At 32.5% G+C, this 21,002-nt stretch overlaps 1 protein-coding gene and 1 long non-coding RNA gene across 6 annotated transcripts; one reads left to right on the top strand and one right to left on the bottom strand.

Annotated features, from left to right (window-relative positions):
• The first annotated feature begins 1,618 nt into the window (after nt 1-1,618).
• LOC112519431 lies at nt 1,619-11,815 on the top strand. 5 transcript variants are annotated; one of them, XR_003069915.1, is made up of 6 exons: nt 1,619-1,759; nt 5,165-5,290; nt 6,087-6,178; nt 9,584-9,759; nt 9,943-10,063; nt 11,568-11,815. It is a non-coding gene; the product is annotated as an uncharacterized LOC112519431 (long non-coding RNA). The 5 variants fall into 5 exon arrangements; XR_003069917.1 differs by lacking the exon at nt 5,165-5,290; XR_003069913.1 differs by lacking the exon at nt 5,165-5,290 and having other exon boundaries at nt 6,038-6,178.
• Nucleotides 2,482-11,033, bottom strand: LOC112519422 (histidine kinase 1-like). Its single transcript, XM_025127534.1, has 13 exons — nt 9,951-11,033; nt 9,558-9,800; nt 8,686-9,480; nt 8,256-8,503; nt 7,446-7,605; nt 7,031-7,157; nt 6,825-6,914; nt 5,985-6,176; nt 5,780-5,849; nt 5,629-5,671; nt 5,109-5,249; nt 3,679-4,749; nt 2,482-2,829 (listed from the first exon to the last, which is right to left on the bottom strand). Exons 1-13 carry the CDS (start codon nt 10,134-10,136, stop codon nt 2,575-2,577), a joined length of 3,621 nt encoding a protein of 1,206 aa, XP_024983302.1. The 5' UTR covers nt 10,137-11,033; the 3' UTR covers nt 2,482-2,574.
• Nucleotides 11,816-21,002: the final 9,187 nt, after the last annotated feature.

Below are 21,002 nucleotides of genomic sequence, written 5' to 3'. Positions count from 1 at the left end.
AAACTACAATTTTGGTTCCTATGGTTTACACGAATCTCTGAAAAGTGGTCCGTAGCTTTCAATAACTACAATTATCATCCCCATTGTTTACAATTTGTTTTGAAAATCGTCCATCGATTTAACTTTGTTAAACTTTACGTTAAGTTTAGGGGTATTTTTGTCTTTTTTTACTTTTAAAGGGATAAGTTGTACAATTTTGTTTAAACAAGAAGGACCAAACTCTAATTTACTTATGTGTGTGTCAGTATATGAAGGCGGGTGGCGTGTAGGGATGGAAACAGGACGGGGTATTGGGCGAGCAATGCATCCCGTCCCGACTCCCGTTTAGCCCCGACCCCGACTCGTCTAATCTCCAACGGTTATGGGGGAAGGAATCCCCGATGGGTTTCGAGAATACATTGGATACCCGTTTAGTAATAAATGACGTATTTTAAAATTAAAATTTTAAAAAAATTATTACTATATTGATTAACAATATTGAAAAACAAATATATTTGTCATTTAATAATAAATATATATATTTATACACACACTATATACATTTATTAAATAATTAAAAAATAATCGAGTAAGATTAGAGGCGGATAATGAGATCCCCGACCTTGCCCTGACCCCCGTTTCCGGTATGAAATTAGATCCACGTCCCTGCCCTGTTACCCGTCAAACCGGGGAATCCCCGTCCCGTTAGGGTCGATAGCCTTGGGTACCCGCCCCAACAGGTAAAACTTCCATCTCTAGTGGTATGTAGTCCAAGGATGGACCCATGAACTTTTTTCAAACGACGACACCATTTGACTATAAGAAACAAATACGAGGAAAAAATTTCAAACAACGACATCACTTGATTAAGAAAATGACATTACAAGATTCGAACTCGGGTCTGGGGTGAAAGAAAAGCCTTGCAAACCAACTTTACAAAAAAAAAAAAAATTGCTATCATTTTAGTTTCATAATATAAGGCGACACCCAACAAATTAATACGGTTGCACATTTCACGAAAGTAGATTTTTTACCTTTCGATGAAGGAATAAATACAGTAACACCACTGTAGGTCCGTGTCTGGTGAAGTCGATCGCCAAAGTGATGAGGGTGGGCAACCTGGAACCTTGGTGGAGGAAGAACAAAGAAAGAGAGGGAACGATGGTTACAGATATGGTAACTTGGAATCTTGAAGCACCAGCTACCATGGTTATAGATTTGGTAACCTGTAACCTCTAATATGGTAAAGGGAAGAATGGTGTGGGAGAGCGAGAAGAGGTGGAGAGTCGGGGACGAAGTTGGCCCTGGGAAGGGGGTTACCGAAGATGAGTTGTCGACAGTGTGGGAGGCTGTCGATGGGTGAAGAAAGAAACCGTTCGAAGGAACGATTTTCAAAGTAAAAATGTAAATAGTAGGGATGATAATTGAAGTTTAGGGACCATTTTCATAGATTCATGTAAGCCACAGGGATCGAAATTGTAGTTTATTCTTTACTTAATTAAAAACCACAAGGTGCAAAATCATAAAGTAGATTTTGATTGGATAAAAAGATTAAAAAATCTGATAAGAAATATAGGGACCAAATTTTCAGTTTACTCTTTATTTTATCTTCATTTGAATAAATGGAGCCAACTTCCTTTCTGGGTGAAAATGGGTCAACAGAGGAGGGGAAAAATTGCAAGAAGAAGAAAGCATAGGTGACGGAGATGCGATGGAGGCTTCAAGAAAAGAAACCCAGCGTTTTCGTCGTGATTCATTCTGGAGATTGAGCTTAAAGCAGGTCCTATAATGGTTGTCAGTTTATGCAAACCTTATATGTTCTTATTTACTCCATGTAATACATAGAATGTTGTGAATTGTTCATTTTTTACACTATATACTTGAAGAATCCCACCTAGTACATGTTTAGAAGATGGGGAAAAAAGCATCAGGAAAGAGCTTAAGAGGTTCTTGACTGGATCATAAATAGCGCACCAGTTGTTTGTAACATTGTCAATATGGGGATTTGCTAACACACCCTGAAAAAGGGAGACCAGACGTTTGCAATATTGCAAGTATGGAAAGTTGCTAACCCCCACCCCCTATTTGACAAACTTTGATTGGAATTTTTCTTGAACTTCAAGTATGCAAATCCCAGAGGTGGGAGAACTAAGACTGTCAAAGTGCAAAAAGATGCCACACTTTTTTTTTTCTTTTTCCCGATTTGTAGGTTTAATTTCACAGATTACTAGAAAATCATGTTGTCATTGTATATGTTTATAGAGACTACCATTTATATAAGAATTGGGAAAAAGAATTGTTGGATCTGCATAGGTCCCCTTCTGAGTCCCAAAACCAACAATAGTGGGTTTATTTTTTGCATCCCAAACACATGATTCTGTTATTCAGATCTTTTACTTGTATAGATTGATAACAGCATGATGTCAATCATCGGTTTAGCATAAGATTTCAWAGTATTAGTAACCTCTGAGTACTTGGCCACCAGAAACAAAAGAACTATGCATTTATGATATTGGTTATGTCAAAACTCTGCTCCTGTATGCTACTGTTTCTGCTATACCTTGATACAATACAACTGTTATTGCTTTTAAGTTGTCAAGTAGTAGATTGTTTTCTGCTGCTTATTATGTGAGAATTAGGTTGTAACTTAGTTAACGACAAAATGGTGGAAGCCATAAGCTTGCAGTCTATCGGTTTTGTTAGATATGCATCCATGCCCACCTCTAAGCATTTGGCTTCATCTGATGACATGGCATGGGCTGTCAATGCAACAATGGGAATATGCAACTCCGTTCCCATTTCTGCTCTTCGAATTGCTTTAGTCGCTTCATAACCATCCATCTTTGGCATCTGGTATTTCAATTAGATGGAACAAGTCAGAAGCTACCACATAAATTTAAATACTTCTTACTATGCAGTTTTCTAATTAATTTACTTTCTTATGTCATAAATCCAATTCACAATCAGTTTGGTTTTTGACATCATGCTGCACGTTCTGGTAGCTCTTTATGTGTAAGCATGGATCACACACGTGGGGTGTTAAAGCTTTTGATGGGTGGCAAAAGGTTGATTTCGGAGTTCCAAAGCTTGGTTTTGACGCTGACACTTGAAAAGATTGTGTTTAGTCTATGTGTTGACATGGAGAGCATTTTAATGTTAAGAAGTAGTTAAGTGTATCTGTGGACATAGGGTTCAAGAATGTCAGTGTCCAAGATGCTCCACATATATTAAGGAAGAGTAGCAGGGGTTTAATTGTTACCATGCATTGCAGCTTTTTTCTCAAACTATGACAATGTTAATGAGACTTCTACTTCAACATCTTGACGTGTATTTTGGATTTCAGCGGTTCAAATGTTGAAGGAAATGATGCACAGTTCTAGTGGTTATGGGTGGATGAGGCTTTTGGTGTTATGGGCCATCTGTAACTGTTTTGAAAGCTCATAAGATACTTACTGAAGGAGGATGTTAACTATGGTTGAAAGGGTCTAGTTCTTACTTTATTGGTGTTAATTGCTCTCTTGTCATCTTATAGCACATGCCTTGGTTGAAATATTTGGTTGTTCTACCACTGGAATATCTGTACGTGTGTTTTGATTTTGAACTACTAAAAATGAGGGGAGTTATTTTGTGGAGAATCCTTTAAAATAAAGAGAGGACAGGAAGGAAAAGGATTGGAAGCATAGGAAAACTTGTAATTACCTGACAGTCCATGAGTATCAAGTCATACGGTGGAGGGTCACGTATTTTTGTTTGAGTTGTCGTGCCACCTTCCAAAGGTGATTCCTTACATTTATCTGCCTCATGCAGAACCTGTAGAGCTCCAACTGCCTGCAGCCCATCTCCTACAACCACAACTGTAGCGCCCATCTTTTCGAGCATTATAGTTGCCACTCTCTGGAGTATTGGTGTATCTTCTGCCAGCAAAATGCGTACGCCTTCAAGAGACTTCTGTCCATTCATGGCCTTCGCTGCATATTGAAAACCTTTCTCTTGAGAACCACCACCATTCATCAGTTCCACAGAATTTGAGTTATGGCTTGAAGAGACAGCCACTGGAAATGTCTCGTTCATGTCCAACTTCTTCCGCTCTGAACAGACTTCAGTTAGCTCAAGAAAGCAGTCGTTTACAGTTCCATATCGTGAAGAAGAAAGTACGCGTTGTGTTCCTTCAACCTGAAAATTGCCTGATGAATTGATTTCTGACTTTTCAGAGCCGTTTGAACTCTCCAAATCTGAATGTATAGGATCAATTTCAAGACATTCATGTGCTTCTCCTCCAACAATAGCATGTCTCAGAGAAATCATTTTCCTCTGCTGCTCAAGACAACTTTCTTTTATGGCAGCTTCCATTATCTGAATCATTTTTGCCCTGTATAATGGTTCATTTACCATCAACAGATGTCCTCGGTTATGAAGCTCCATTTTGATGGTATTAGAGGTATCATGGTTTAGAACCCATGCAAACTTTGCTCTCCTATTAAATTTATCTAGGAAATTGAGCTGTTCCTTCCATATATCCGTGCTTATATTGAGTAGTCCAATATCAATGACTACGATGAAAACCGAGGCCTCCATCTCTTGCTTGCTAATTGATTCAACCTTTAAACATTCATACGTCAAGTTTTGGGCATAACGTGTAGGTATAAAGAGCTCCTGAAGTATGTGTGTCAGTTCATTCCATTCGGATGCGTCCCATGTGGGCACTCCAATTTTAAATAGCCACCGGGACAAAATCACTCTACCCATACTTCCATTTAGTGCAAGAACTACCTGCAATTACGTTTGAATACCCTCATAAGAATTTAGTTATAGTGAACCAATAATCTTTCCTGAAACCAATACTCCTACAAACTTACAGTTCAGCCAAGTTCACTTTTATATTCACCCCAGGTCTATATGTGCTTATGCATGTTTAATGTTAAAATGAGGAGAAGAATCAATGGATCAAGAGTGAGAGACCTGCACCGTTCTCTTGGAAATATGCAGTGGGGGAACACAAACATGCTTTTACTGGAAAACTATTACAGGGGTACTTATTCATAAATTGCGTGCTTCCAATTATCTATGTTTCAATATGGTGGCTACTGCCCCTGTGAAGTGGCAAGTACAAGAAGAAAAACTTTGCTCACCTTCAAGTTATGATCTGCATACTTTAACTTGTAGTTGTCTTGTGGTATATCTACAGGTGTACCGAGTAGCAGATAAAGTTGCATTAGAGTCCCTGGTCCATTCTTCTTGACAACTCTTATTTGCCCACCCATCTTGTTAACCTGTCAATACATGAGATAATATTTTTCAGACCTACAATAAGGTGGGTTGTATCTGAGAAACTGAAAATCACTTTCTTTACATCAAGGTATCTTGTATGTTTCATGTGGTTCATTAGTTGCAATGAGACTGAGATAACTATGGAGTTAAGCGTCATTACAGGGCCCAAAACACATGCATTGAGGCACATCTAGGTTGCTGCAAAAACTAACTTATGAGAAAGACTACCCTTTTGTACTACTTAGAGTTACCAACTCCGGTAAATATGTCCTACATGAAAAATGACATTTTATCATTTTCTTGTTCTTCATCAATGCTGTGTTGATGTAGATCTTTTGATGTGGTAATGTAATTACTGCTCAGAATGACCTTTTATCTCACCAGGGTTCTAACGATGCATAGTCCAAGACCAGTTCCACCATGCCTGAGATGGTTAAAAAAATCAAGAAAGGTATACAAACTGTCGACTAGAAAATATGGATCGTTACAAATTTGATGTCATAAAGAAGATAAGGTGTGTATTGTTGCTTACAGTCTAGTTGTTGATGGGTCAGCTTGTTCAAAGCTTTCGAATACTGATTCCCATTTGCTTGGATCGATGCCTATACAACGGAAAAAGATAAAAGATAATGAAAATAGCATTGTCCTGTGGTTGATGAAAAGAAATAAAAAAAGCAAATATAATGTTCATTCATTGATAAAAGATTAGGCGCTACAATGAGAGTCAAGGTCCATACCACAGCCAGTATCATCAACTTCAAACCAAAGAATCACTTTGTTGTCCTTGCAGGATCTTTTCTCTTGGCTTCCCTGTCTTATCAGTTTATTCTTGGGTGCAGACCATGGAGCTTTCCGATCGAGGGGAAAATTCTCATCATCAATAAAAGAACGTGGATCTTCACACCATCCCCGCAGAATAATGTATCCTGCTGTAAGTGAATTGATAATGTTAAACTCTGCAAGCTAACTTTGAAGCTTCAAGCCCAGCCGGGTTTACCCAAAATTATTGGAATATCCTCAAACTAACCTAGAGGCCCTCAGTTGAAATTCCACTTCGGGGTATTGCCCACAGAATTAACCCGGGTGTCAAATGGGTGGACTGCATGAACTTCACCCTATCGAGTGTCGTTTCATGGGCCTTTCTACAAACGAGCTTTTAGTTTCAAATTATAGTTATCATTTCACTCTTCTTTGCAATTCTATCCATATCCAATAAGGAAGTAAAGCAACATATAACCCTTATGTGTTCATGATACTGCATCCACCTACTATATTTTGGTCTGGAACCCTATTGCTGCATACCTAAAGGTGATGTATGATATTCTGAAAGGCTATACTAGCAAGTGACCTTGTACTTATTGGCTCTTCTAAGGTACACCTTTCAAAGTTTATGGTAGGAAAAATGAAATGAAGCTGGGGATGTGGGTGGGGGGTTCACAACTAGTGTACACACTATTTTAGCTTTTGTAAGTGAAGTGACTTTTTGGATTTCCTCTCTACCCAAGTAAAGACTGTTTTGACACCCCATTCGATAGATATGAAGCTTGACGAAGTTATCTTGGGAAAATTGCACTTACATGTCGTAAATTTGATAGAATTGCTGATTAGATTAGCAAAAATCTGAACAACTCTAGCGGAGTCCCCTTGAACTACTTTCGGCATGTCATCTGATCATAAAGGACAAAAAAACAGATTATTAACCGTTAAGTTGACACATCATTTGATAGGCTGGGTCCCAGGCTTAACTACTTAGCATGAAATTCTTATGCTGATATGGTAATACCAGAGAGATCTATGACTGTTTCGACATTGTGGTTTTTGCACTGGACAGAGAACATATCGACTAGTCCTTCAAGTTCTCGCCCCATGTCAAACTCTGCTTCTTCCAGCACCAGTTTTCCTGATTCAACCTGCATGTAATAATTGTGTAAATATAGCTTAAATATGATGAGCATCATTAATGAACTCCTAAACAAATTTATTTTTGGAAGAACATGTGTCATTAGCATAGTTGGTCCATTAACAGTTATGTGGGTTGATTGTTTGACCTTTGCTATAAGCTATAACTTCTAAGATAATTGATTGTTCATCTTGGAGAAATATCATAGTTTAGCATAGGCTGTTTTACGAGAGTTCAATTGGTTAATTATAGATTGGGTGAAGGACGAGCTAAAAATATAATTGCTTGGCGATGTCACCTTGCTAATATCCAAAATATTGTTGAGAAGCCGAAGGAGAGCTGTTGAGCATCTACGAATTTGGCTGATTGTTGCATATTGCTCATTGGTGAGACATTCGTCAGACATAAGAATGTCCAGCAATCCTATGACTGCCGCCATTGGTGTTCTCAGTTCATGACTGTTGAACGGAAACATGAAAACCATGAATTGCAAATCTAGAACTATGCATGCTCAACATATCATCTATATTACTCTCCCGTATTTTGACTAGAACAGAGAGGCCATGATTTTGGATTTTGTAGTATTCCGTGTACTTTCGATTTGTCTGTATATTTCATAAAGGGAAATATTCATAGGGATCATTTTCTTGGAGTAATACTGCATGAGCTAAACTTTATACTCTATTTCATGAAAATTGCGTCGAATTGGCCTTAAATTTAAGTAAATGTCATATATTCAAGAAAGGAAAAGTTGCAATTTTCAGGGACATTCCAAGAAGGAACGTGTTGCACTTTCTATGGATGAAGGGAGTGTTATTTAGGATGCATCCTCTATAGGAACATCTTTGATCTCTATATTTGAGTAGCATATGTGTTATAAGTTCTTGAAAAGTAAACATCTTTACACTTGATTCATGACCCAAGGACTCATAGTGGGCTATTTTTCTTCTAACAAACACTTCAGGGAACCCTGGAAGTAATTTTTCCTTCAGATGATAAAGAAAGGATGAACATTTTTTTGGTGCTTTATTGATCCAACTCTAGTTTGGTGTGAATTTCTAGAAAATGTGTAAAAGGAGAAAAAAAGAAAAAGATCATGAATATTCACCTCATGTTTGCTAAAAATTGGCTCTTGTAGTTGCTGGATGCCTCTGCCTTCCTTCGTGCATCCAAATGGCTAATTAGTTCCGCCCGTAGCTTCATTTCCTTTGACACTCCATTTGTTAACACGAAAATGCAAACACATCCTATAACTAGTATACATACAGATGCAGATATCAGTATCATCAACGTCTTAAAGGCTCTCTCATCCACCTTCCCCATTATGTATTTCCTTGGAATAATGAGAACTCCCACCTGGAAAATTTACTGCTTTGTGAGTATCTTGTGACCAATGGTGTACATAAATAATACATATATAAACACATACATAACTGGAAGAAAAGGTAACGTTGAACACCCAAATCTTGCATTTCTAGGATTCATGAAGAATAATACAGATTAACATCTATTAATAGTTATATCATAGTGAAACATACCATAGGAAGCCTTTTTAGGTTCAGGAAAAACGAATCAATGTAATAGAGCTGGTTGCCTAGCTTCGCATTCTCTATGTGAACCTCATGGTTTGGGGGGGTTTTGTTCCCATACGCTTTGAGCAGCCACTTAGCTCCAGTTTGTATGACCTGATCTTGAGAGTCTACAGCCATCATGAGCTTTGGCCCTGTTGATGAATTCCTCAACAATGGAGTAGTTGAAGAAGTGGCTAGCAACCAACCCTCTTGGGAAGTCAAGTAAATATGTCCACTGTGAAACCCAACGAGTTCCTTCATAAGCTGGCCTACACTATAAAGGGCGGTGGTCACGCCCACAACCGCCACTATACTTCCTTGAGATACATCCCGAACTGGCATCGCTGCAGAAAGCAAAGGCGAATGTGTAAACTTGCTCACAGCTACATGCCATGAAGCTGCACCGTATGGTACCTGAGAAATCCCTGCTATATTGATTAATTCATCCGGAGGAATTGCCTTTTGTTTTCCAATCTTTTCACCGGTGTCGGGATTCAGTGGCTCTCGATACCAGATTGCTGATATGTTACTATGAATCGTTTGATCATTCCATCCTTGATGAGATGATGATGATAAGTTGACATCATAAGGTCCAGTCATTGTGTAATTGGTAAGATCAGAGTATATGTAATATGTACTATTATCTCTAGGATCTCTATGGAAGGCCTGAACAAAGCCGTTCTTATACTTTATTGTTATCGAATTGAGAGCTTTGTGACTTGCGAATAGCGCCCATGTGACATCCCTCATAACTTCATATAGCTGATAAAAAGAGTTTCAAAATTTTCATTAGCTTACTATACATTTGAGACAAATATAAAAATAGGATTGACATAAACCTCAACTTGCTGTGCTTGGTTTTCAGGTTTGCTGTATTTTCTGATCACATACTCAGAGAGCTTAACTTGAGCTGTTGTTATTTCAACAGTCGAATTCAAGATGCCCCACATGCGTAATACTGGACGCTGCAAGAGTTCATACCGAAGGCCATACGCTAAAGCATTTAACGATGTTCTCGTGTACACTTTAGTGAAATGCCAGGTGAGAAGTGTTAGCAGACCTATAAGAATTGCCAACATTACCTGCACAAATAGAAACCATCATAAAGATTAGTCTTTTCTTTGCCTTTTACAAATGAAATTCTCATTTTTACTTTGTGAGGGATATATTGAAATAAGCTAAGTACATGTATTCGATTTTATATTGATCATTCTATGAAATCAGAGTCGAACCATGATGGCAAGCCGAGCTACAAAGACGCTATAGTATGAAGACAGACAATTGGTGTATGTGCACTGGAGTTCTTCTTGTTCAACATCCCTGTGTTGACCTTTCCGCCTGCAAGGTGAGTGATTCTTTTCCCATGAACTTACAGCAGCATGAATTCTGTCGAAAACCCGTCTTCTGAAAGATGTCATTGATGTGTCTGGAAGTGGTGATGATCCAGAAATCACATACCTTCTTTTGTTTTCTTTATGTGCTATTTTGTTCTCCTCAAACTATAAACTAAGAAAGAACCCACCATGAAACTTTAGCTAGAAGTTGAACCAAGTAAAAGAGGTTAGTTCCTGAAGTGGGGTGTTGTCTACTACATATGGTGCCACTTCCACTATTTGGAAGGCCACCATTTTAGATTTACTTTAAGTAAAGAGTGGGGACATGTAGTTTTTCGGTCACTTATTCCTCATCCACATTTCAACTTTCCTTTTTTAAATTGCTTCTCCCATATCTAGAGGTCGATCGACTATAATATACTGTTCGAAGTTGATTCTCGCGTCTACCAAAACAAAACCGGATTCGATATCTTAACCTTAGCAGTAGGGATCAAGTGGTAGTTGATCAATATCTTTCGGTTATTCGACATAGGGGGAAGGTAAAAGGATCTGAAATGGTGCAAATGGAAGTTACAGTTGAGGGGAATACAAGATGCCTTTCCCATAACTATTGTACTTGAAACTACTGAATAGAGAACCTGCAAACCCTAAACACAAACCCATTGATCTTTGAGTTTTGACAGTTTTTTAGTGAATAATCTGCATTTACCAGCGACCACAGACACAAAGCCAGCACCTTCTGGGACCCTTTGATTGGGGTTCCCATTGATAAATAATAATGGGGTCATTTGGAATTTTCTTTTATGTTGACAGAGAATCAAATTATTGGTCTAAGATGCAAGAATCAGGAACCCATGCAGAGCTGTCTAACTTTCCATAGATGGGACACCTTCCCAATTTCCCCATTGGATCAACTTCACAAATAAGGATGCATTCTTGTAGCTATTAGTGCCTTTGGCATCTTTAGTTGTAGTTTGAGAATTATTGCCATTAACCGTAGTACCACCAATTATGCGATCTGGTTAATTTACGAAAACACGCATATGTCCATGGATTGGTTACAGTACAAATGGGTCAATCAGCCAGGCTTCAAATTCCTATTTTAGTATGAATAATGCTTAAAAAAGGCCATCCCAAGACACTGCATTTAGAAGTAGAACCTTATTGGGTGGACCTACACCTCTGCTTTCTCTTTTTTGGTTCCTTTTTGCTCTCCATCAAGAGTTAATCAAAATGTCATTGATCCAACAGTATCCGGATCACCGGTAAAAACCCATCAATGGTTTATAGGTGGTGTGACTATTTATTGTATATGGATATTATATACTTGAGAAAAAGTTAACCGTCCTGATGCTTGGAAGTTGGAACTATTACTGTGTGAAATGGTATCTAACAGACTAACACCACTTTGTAACCATTTTCTTGAAATACCTTTTTTATATGTAACTGAAGCTTAATTTGTATTGGATTTACTGGCTTCGTTTGATATTTACTGATGGATGGATGTCATGTCAGTTTGTGGAATTTGCATGAGAAAGGGTGATGGAGATGATGTGGTCAAAAGGAATGAATACTCATAGAAGGAGACAAAGCATGGAGGTGTAGATCTTTGATTCCCAATCTACAACCACCCACTTTTCCTTTAGATCTGAATTGTTCTTTTGAAGCTCTAAATGCCTATGATCTGCTCATTTTGTTTTTCTGAAAGATGGAATAAACTTTATTAAATCCTTTATTTTTTTAATAAATAAGAAACTTTTTCATTTTAAATGATTAAAATTTTAATTTTTTTAATAAATAAATTATATAATTTTTAGAAATTGATTTGACACATAATTTTATCCGAAATACACACATATATATAGGGGGTAAATTAAATGAGAACCATAAAAATGTTTCAAACCTGTGGGAATCGATTTTAAAATGACTTTTTACATGAGTTTTCTCATCAAATGCTAGGATTTAAGATATTGTTTCAAATATATTTGTTTCATAATGTGATAGTTTCATATGTATTTGTTTCACTATGAGAATATTTTTTATGTAAATTTTTTAAAAAAAGAGTTTCACATGTAATTTTTCATAAGGTGAACACAAACATACGTGAAACAATATCTTAATTCATAGTTTTGATAAAAAAATTCATATAAAAAACATTTTTATGGCAATTCTCATGAGTTTATAATATTTTTGTAGTTCTCAGTTGATTATCACCCTCTTATATATATATGTATGTATATATATATATATAGACACACATTTTCAGTATTATATAAATATATTTATTTATCTAGTATCTTTTGAAAATCTTAAATCCAAGTCGTTCGTACTATTTTCTAAATTTACCATCAATCCTCTCAGTCAGTTGAATATATATTATTTGCTTTATAACTATATATGAACTCGAAGCAATATTGAATCTGAAACCCCAAATTCGGGGTTTTGTTTCTATCTCTGAAATCTGATCGGATTTTTGGTTTGTCCATCAAAACTTGTCCGATACACATCCTAATGATACTTAGGCATTTTTTAGCAAAAATAAGCTAACCTATTTTCTAGGTACATGTTTGGATGCACGTAACCTAGTTTATAAGCTAGCTTATTCTACTTGGAGTAGCGTTTCGATAGCTTATTGTCATTTTTTTCAATTATAACCCTCATTAATATTATTATTTATAATTATTAATTATAAATAAATATAATAAATATTACTAATATAAATATATATTAATTATTAATAAAGATTAATTAATTTTAAGTATATATATTATACATTAATATCATTTACTAATTATTAATCATATCAATTGGTTTTAATGATTATTCAATATATTAGTCATAAAAACACAAATATAAAATTTTAATAATGTTTATGTAACAAACTTATACTTATTTTGTTTCATAGATTTTTCTAAAATTTGTTTTAACAACTTCAAATATTAAAACATATATAATAATCAATTTGAAATCTCTTTAATCAAATATATTATATATTTTTATTTTTCACTATCATGTCTGTATTAGTTAATATATTATATATTAGAGATTTGTTTCAATTATATTTGAAATATTATAATTGATTAATTTTTTAAAATGTCATTTTTGGTCATTTTACATTCTTATCAACTAGTTTTATCAAACACGATTTATTCATCAACCAGCTTATCGGCTACCAGCTAACTTATCAGCCATCAGTTGTCATCTAGTTTATCAGTTAGTTTGCCGAATATAACCTTGTATTATCTATAGCTTGTAATTATTTTTTTGTCTTGCACTTATTTAGGTTGGAATTAATATTACTCTAAGAAGATTGAACAAAGGAGATGTTATATACATCTCTATTTATGTCAGAATCAAGTTAAATCATGTATTGAAAATGTAAAAAAATAAGTCTTGAAATTGATGTTTAAAAAATGTGGAGTAAGGGTTTTATTTTAGATTTTTAAATTATTAAAAAAAGAAAGTAAAAAAGATGAACATGTGAAAAAAAGGGAGTTATCGAGTACGGGTATGTTCTCATCTTGATAGATGCCACTTACAACTACTCAAAATTATTTTTCAATGGTTTGTTTCGGAGATTTAAAACTTGATGCTACACGCAAAAACTTTATTCTATTTTTTAATAATATATATTTATATAAAAATACGTATATTATTTTTGTTTGATTAATTTGGAATATATGAACGAGGGTGAAAACAACTTAGGGGCTGTTTACCAAATGTTTATCGGTAAGCGGTTATCGATAATAGTCATCGCCCATATTTATTTGCCTTATCAGATAACAATCTCAACCATCAAAATATATTACAAGGTAAGATTTTTGGTCCTTGTAATGCTTCTTACCGAGTAAGGTTCTCGATCCTTATCATACTTACCCGGTAAGGTAAGTGACACCTATAAGTGTTTCGTGATCAACCCACTTACCCTGGTAAGCACGGTAAGAGACGATAAACATACTGTAAACAACCCTTTAGTCAGACATAAATTATTTATTTAATTATTTATGTTAGATAATTTAGTTTAAGCTAGATAAAAATGATGTAATTAATGTTATTTTTCTTTTTCTTTTAAAATAAAGTATTAAAAGTTAAATTTTTAAAAAAAAATTACATCCAACTCCGACTCCAATAACTACTTTATTTTTAGAACTCAGTAATTATTTTAGATTTTTTATATATAAAATGATATGTTTATTTTGTATTTAATTATGTTTATCTATAGTTAGTTACAAACATAGAGCTTTAATAAGTCGTATTTACGCACAATCTACTTGTAATCTTAAACTTTAAGTAATTACATCAATAAACAATATTTTATGCATAAAAATGATTTTTAAGAGTTTTTGTCAAATGTTTTACAATATACCATAGATAATTGATAAATTTTAAACAAATCATGTTAATTAGATTTAAAAAACAATTTTTTTTTTGTGTGTGGAGGGGATCATACCTGTTGGTAGCTGCTTCAAAAACAGCTTAACAACATTGTCCTGGAACTCAAAAAAATCTATGAGAGTGTAAATACAAGTTATTTTGTTCTTGCATTTTCAGATGATTAGCCACACTGCGATTGAGACTCAACCTAAACGCTCGTCGGGGCAGTAGTAGGGAAAATATTTAATTTAAATTTATTTTATCCGTGAGGACCTGGATGACAAGAAACTCTTATGTCCGGTTTCAAACTGGAGATGACAAGAAACTCCAGAAATTAATAACTTTGTCTAAGACAACCTTCGGTTTTTTGGCTTGTGCTTGCCTGGCTTAGCCAGTAAAGAACAATTCCATCTCATTAACAGTGAGCGTTTTTACTCATACTGTCATACACATATCAGAGAAATACTGATATGCGTATACAACATGAACTTGCAAAATTAAAATGATTTAATATTATACATAAAGATGTATAATATTTTATATAAAGTTATGTACAACCTAAGAATTGCTATTTATTAACTTTTTTAAATACAACTCACTCAAAAAGTACTTGGTACTATCAATTAAATAATTAGTGAGTGGCACATATTTTTTGTTAAAAAAAATTCGATTTTAGCTCATTTTTTAAACTATACTAAATACTAGTATTATATTTTTTAAGTTATATATATATATATATATATATATATATATATATATATATATATATCTATACTATATTATAAAACATTTGACAAAAACTTTTAAAAACCATTTTTATGCATAAAGTACTGTATATTGATGCATATTATCTCAAATTCAAGATTATAAGTAAATTATGCATAAGTATAACTTATTAAAGCTCCATGTTTAAATTCGTATAACTAACTACAGATAAACATAATCAAATAAAGGATAAACATCTCATTTAAAAATATAAAAAATCTAAAATATAATTAAGATAATTATTGAGTTCTAACATAATAAATAATTATTATCTTTATAAGAAAATTATATTATTAAACCAAATATAAATTACTTCATTACTGAACCTAAATTAAATTATAATAAAAAAATTGAACTAAAAAATGCACAAAAAGTAGGAATTTTAAATGGTTAATTTGATACTAATATTGATATATTTTAGTCAATTTTTTGTGATATTTTCAAATTTATATTTTATTCAAAAATAAAAACATTATCGCTTTTCCAAAATCATATAAGACCATATTATAACATCGACTGAGATAAAGAATAAAATGAAATATTAAAATCAAAATGCATCTCGATGCGTTGTATGAGTACCCTTCTAGTATATATTAAATATGGGTAATGAGATGAATTTAAGAAAGAACACTAATAATAAAACTGAAAGAATATTTATCAGTCATTAGATGTAGAGAATAAATAAATCAGATTGGAATATAACTTCTCATACGGGTCTTGATTTAGTTTTGTTACGACATTTTTAGATGGTTCCTTGTTCGCCTTTTTTCAGTGTTTTCCATAGAATCCATCGTTACTGGTAATTATATAAGTGAAATAGGGAATATATGATATTTTGACTTATATAAAAGGACATATTTAATGAAGTATGGTCGAACTATGTCCAATTAAAAAATCGCACATTGATTGTTACGTGTCATGCAAAAGAAACGATCATTAATTAAGTTTTTTCCGATATGATTCAATTTAATTTTTCATCATATCCAATTTTCGTAAAAACACCGTTAGATTGAAACTTTATATAATCTATAAAAAAAAATTACATCGAATTTTCAGGACCGTTCTTTAGCATGTTAAATATGTGATCTTGTTTAAGGTCATTTATCAACGAATGTAAAAACTATATCACACCCTCAGTGCCACTTTAATTTCTATTAGAAAACAAAACTAATACACCATATCCCGTTATCTTGCCTCTGTGATTTGTATGTATGTATTTTTATTATCTCGTATTGCAGTGTAATCGAAAGTTTTAGGTGTAACTAGGTCCCCCAAAAAAGTTGGAACGTCCCTGTGAACTTTAACAACTTTTCATTTTAGAGATTACAAAATTAATTAATTTTTAAAATTATTTCATATATTTAATAAAATATTATTTCTCCCTCATAAACATTTAGTTTCAATGTGTCTTGTTGGTGTGACTATAAATAACTGGTAATCATTTTTGGAAGGTTCTCTGGATCTGAAAATTTTACTCTCTTTCCTACTTTTTTTTTCATTTTAGAAATTAAAAAAAATCTTTGGAATAAAAAATCTATACAAAATCTCCGAAAAGACGTTTGGTTTGATAAAATGGTTTTCAGAAATTTGGATTTTGTAGACAGATTTGGAATCAGAGAGATTTGAATTTGAAAGGATTTGAAATTTTTGATGTGTTTGGTTTATAGGATCTAAAATGAAAATTGAATTTCATATTCTTTATGAATTATTTGTAACAACGAATAATAAATAATTATAAAAATAATAAAATTACCTTTTTTTATCAATTGATTTTTAGAAAACAAATGTTTTTAACATATTTTTAAACATTATTATATACTAGAAGGGTACTCGCGCAATACTGCGAGATATATCTTGATTTTAATATTTCATTTTATTCTTTATTTCAGTCGATGCTATAATATGGTCTTATGTGATTTTGAAAAAGCGATAATGTTTTTATTTTTGAATAAAATATAAATTTGAAGATATCATAAAAATTTGACAAAAATATATCGATATTAGTATCAAATTAATCATTTAAAATTCATATTTTTTGTGTAATTTTTTTATTATAATTTAATTTAGGTTCAATAACGAAGTAAAACTTACATTTGGTTTAATAATATAATTTTCTTATAAAGATAGCAATTAATTATTTTGTTAGAACTCGATAATTATCCTAATTATATTTTAGATTTTTTATATTTTAAAATGAAATATTTATCCTCTATTTGATTATGTTTATCCGCAGTTAATTACACGAATTCAAACATACAACTTTAATAAGTTGTTCTTATGCATAATTTACTTGTAATATTAAATTTTAAGTAATATGTATCAATATACAATACTTTATACATAAAAACTGATTTTTAAGAGTTTTTGTCAAATTTTTTATAATATAATATAGATAAATTCTAGAAATCTCGTGAAATCCCAACCACCTTCATTGGATTTCAAAAATAAATCCTAGCAACCCTACAAACCAAACATACGATTAAAACGAATTTAAACTGTAAATCATCCAAAAAATTTATTCGTATAAATCGAAAAAAGACTATAAAATCTCTATTTTTGAGAATCTGCTACGCGATATTATTAATGAAAATGCAAGGGGCGGCTATTAATTATGTGAGAAAAACAAAAGCAAAGAGCAATTGTGAATGCACCATTGAAACCCACCCATTTTTTGCCGATTAAATTTTGAAGCTTTTGAATCTCATTTGTCCATTTAAATGCTATTTATCATCAACTACAATAACAAAGCTTATCATCTCTATCTTTTCTTTCATCCCTCAATTGTTAGGGTTTATGAAATATATGGTGGGACCGTTCAATAATCATATGTGAATAGTTAAGTTTCTGTTAGGTTTTCGTATGTATATGAACGTAGTGATCCGTATCCTAAGATAAGATGACATTGATAAAGTAAGATCAGGTTTTCAGTGTAACGTTGCTTAGTAAAGATCAACCAGTAGATCTGTTTAGACATGAATTTTTGTGTTGTAATAAAATAAATTTAAGAATAAACGTAACTAATGTATGCATATATGGGGGATGAAAGTCGGTGTCATGAAATTGAAAATTTAAGGCGGAAGACGAGCCTTTATGAAAACTTGAACGTTTTTCATAGTCAGATGTTTTTTTTTTTTTGGTAGTTAACCTGATATCTTATATGCAAATGCTTCATAAACTATGGTTTTTTTAAGTATATAATATTTATATACAACAAATGAAACAAATAAACTCACGTCCTCCTCATCTTTGGTGAGGTTTGAATATCTGATCTTCTAGTAGGTCAAAGGTTACGATGCCGCTAGGTCAAAGACCTTTTAGTTCAGAAACTATGGTTCATTTTCTTTTTAGTTTACAAATATATATTAAAGACATAACTGTATTTTCCCTTTTGTTTTTCTTTCTAATAATTATATATTTAGAGAAAAATATTTTATTCATAATGCTTTTGTAATTTCTTATTTATTCAAATTATAAAATATAATTTATCAATAATGATCTTTGTTAATTTGTTATTTTCTCTGTTCTTTCTCAATTAATTGTTTATATTAGTTCGTTTAATTAAATTTATACAAAAATAATATAATTAATACGATTTAGAAAACGTAAGTATATCCTGTATATAATCAAGAAATCTTTTTTTTTTAAGATATGCACGAAGCTATAATCGTTCATCAAGTTGCCATATTAAAAAAACAATTGGTTAACGGATGTAACAATCAAACGATTGAACTATTTACAAAAGTTATACTTAAACGAAACATATATTTTATATTATCAAGAAAAAAGATTACACGGAAAAGAAATGATAATTGCATACGCAGAATGAAAGACAAAACAAGTAAATCAAATCAAACCAAATATATCACATGTAAAGGTAGGGTTCATGAATAGAAATATTGCTTTCAAAAAGACCCACAAAACATGTTCAAACAAACGATGTATACAGTGGACAAAATGCTACAAAGACAAAAGAAAAAATGGAAAACGTTAAAATAAACCATAAATCACAAAGCATACATCCCACAAGGGTGGTACCCAGTTGGTTTGAGCTTGAACTCCAAAGATCAAAAGTATATGGAGGTCTCAAATTCAAATCCAATGAGGAATAAAAATCCCCTTGTAGTCACGAAAGTTCAAATGTGGTGACTTCGGGATACACGTGAAGCGGGTGGTCCCCCTAAGATTAGTCGTCTCGCATAACTGGTTAGATATCCAGTTTAGATAGAAAAAAACAAAAGTTTCACCAACAAGACTAGGATATGTACAATATTTTGTCTAATTCATCGAATAACAATATCTTAAACGTTACAAATTTAAGATAAAAATTTCAAATCATTTAAATTCAGGAATAAGAATGTTTATGAAAAAGGAATGTTACAAACCAAATAAAGCAAAGAAACCCTTTGGCCTACCATTTTTATTTGGCAATTTGGAATATAAGAATGAAGAATCAAAGTATGAACCTTTTGGGAAAAGATTTAATAAGAATTTTTGGGTTATATAAATAAATGAAAAAAACATGGTACAAAGTGACTGAATTTATAAAAAAAAAAGTAAAAAATAGATTTTTTTTTAAAATGTAATGATATTTATATACGGTAAATAGAACAAATAAACTTACACATCCTTCTTATTTTTGATGAGGTTTAAATCCCTGATCTCTAGAAGGCCAAAAACTCATATACCATTTTAATATAAAAAAAAAAAAGTTGAAGTTGATGGTTTAGAAGAGGCAAAAAGTAAGAGCCCATATGATGTTAGTGGGAGTACTTATCACCACATGATTTTACAAAAAAAAAAACCCCAAAAAGAAATTGGATTAGTTGAATCTTATGTAACATCTTTTGGTATTTTTAATGCAATGGACTTGTCACTTGCCACTCTTTCATTTGTTCCAAGTGTTTCATGACACATCATCAAACAACCATACCACCACACACAAAAATCTATGCACTCTCATGGTCTAACCCTTTTTTATTTAAAAAAAATTGTGAATTATATAAGGGTACAGATGAAAGGTAAAATGAAGGAAAAGATGTGAAGGATTTGTTATAATTTTACATATGTGGATTTTTAGGAAGCTGAATATGTACATGATTTGTGAATTTGTGTTACTTAAGTCATGTAATTATATGAGCAAAAAGTTTATAGCTACTTATGTAAGCAACCATTTTGTGTATATTGTACACCTGGGACCAATATGTATATTTGTATTTCATGAAATATACGTGTTTTATGCAAACGGGAGTTGGGGTGTTACAAAAGACATGTACCAAATAAAATATGTACACATTAAGCAAAAGTAACATAGTTTTTCCATTAATGATCAATTGTGATTTCTATCTTAAAGGATATACTAGAAGGGTACTCGTGCAATGCAGCGAGATATATTTCGATTTTAATATTTCATTTTGTTTATTCTCTAAATACGTTATAATATGGTTTTTATATGGTTTTGAGAAAGGGATAATGTTTTTATTTCTGAATTATTATTCTTAATTATTATTCTTATATGTTATACTATTTAAAAGTTATTGTTTTTTGTGTAATTTTTTTAATTCAATTTTTTAATTATAATTTAATTTAGATTTAATAACAAAGTAATTTGTTTATCTATACTATATTATAAAGCATTTGACTAAAACTCTTAAAAACTCTTAAACTCTTAAAAACTCTTAAACCTGTTCATCCCTATCCGATTTCATCCCATATCTGAATTCGTGTAACTAACTGCAGATAAACACAATCAAATACATGATAAACACCTCATTTTAAATATAAAAAATCTAAAATATAATTAGTATAATCATT

Source organism: Cynara cardunculus (assembly GCF_001531365.2).
Source record: "Cynara cardunculus var. scolymus isolate 2C chromosome LG 1, CcrdV1, whole genome shotgun sequence".
Taxonomy (NCBI): Eukaryota; Viridiplantae; Streptophyta; class Magnoliopsida; order Asterales; family Asteraceae; genus Cynara; species Cynara cardunculus.
Note: the sequence above shows the minus strand (reverse complement) of the source record. Positions and strands in the feature narration are given on the sequence as shown.

Coding starts and splice junctions, on each gene's coding strand:
- LOC112519422 (XM_025127534.1), bottom strand. CDS start 10,136: ATGACATCTTTCAGAAGACGGGTTTTCGACAGAATTCATGCTGCTGTA. Junction 8,504..8,685: donor ACCTAAAAAGGCTTCCTATG/GTATGTTTCACT, acceptor TAAATTTTCCAG/GTGGGAGTTCTCATTATTCC. Junction 6,915..7,030: donor AACAGTCATAGATCTCTCTG/GTATTACCATAT, acceptor CTTTATGATCAG/ATGACATGCCGAAAGTAGTT.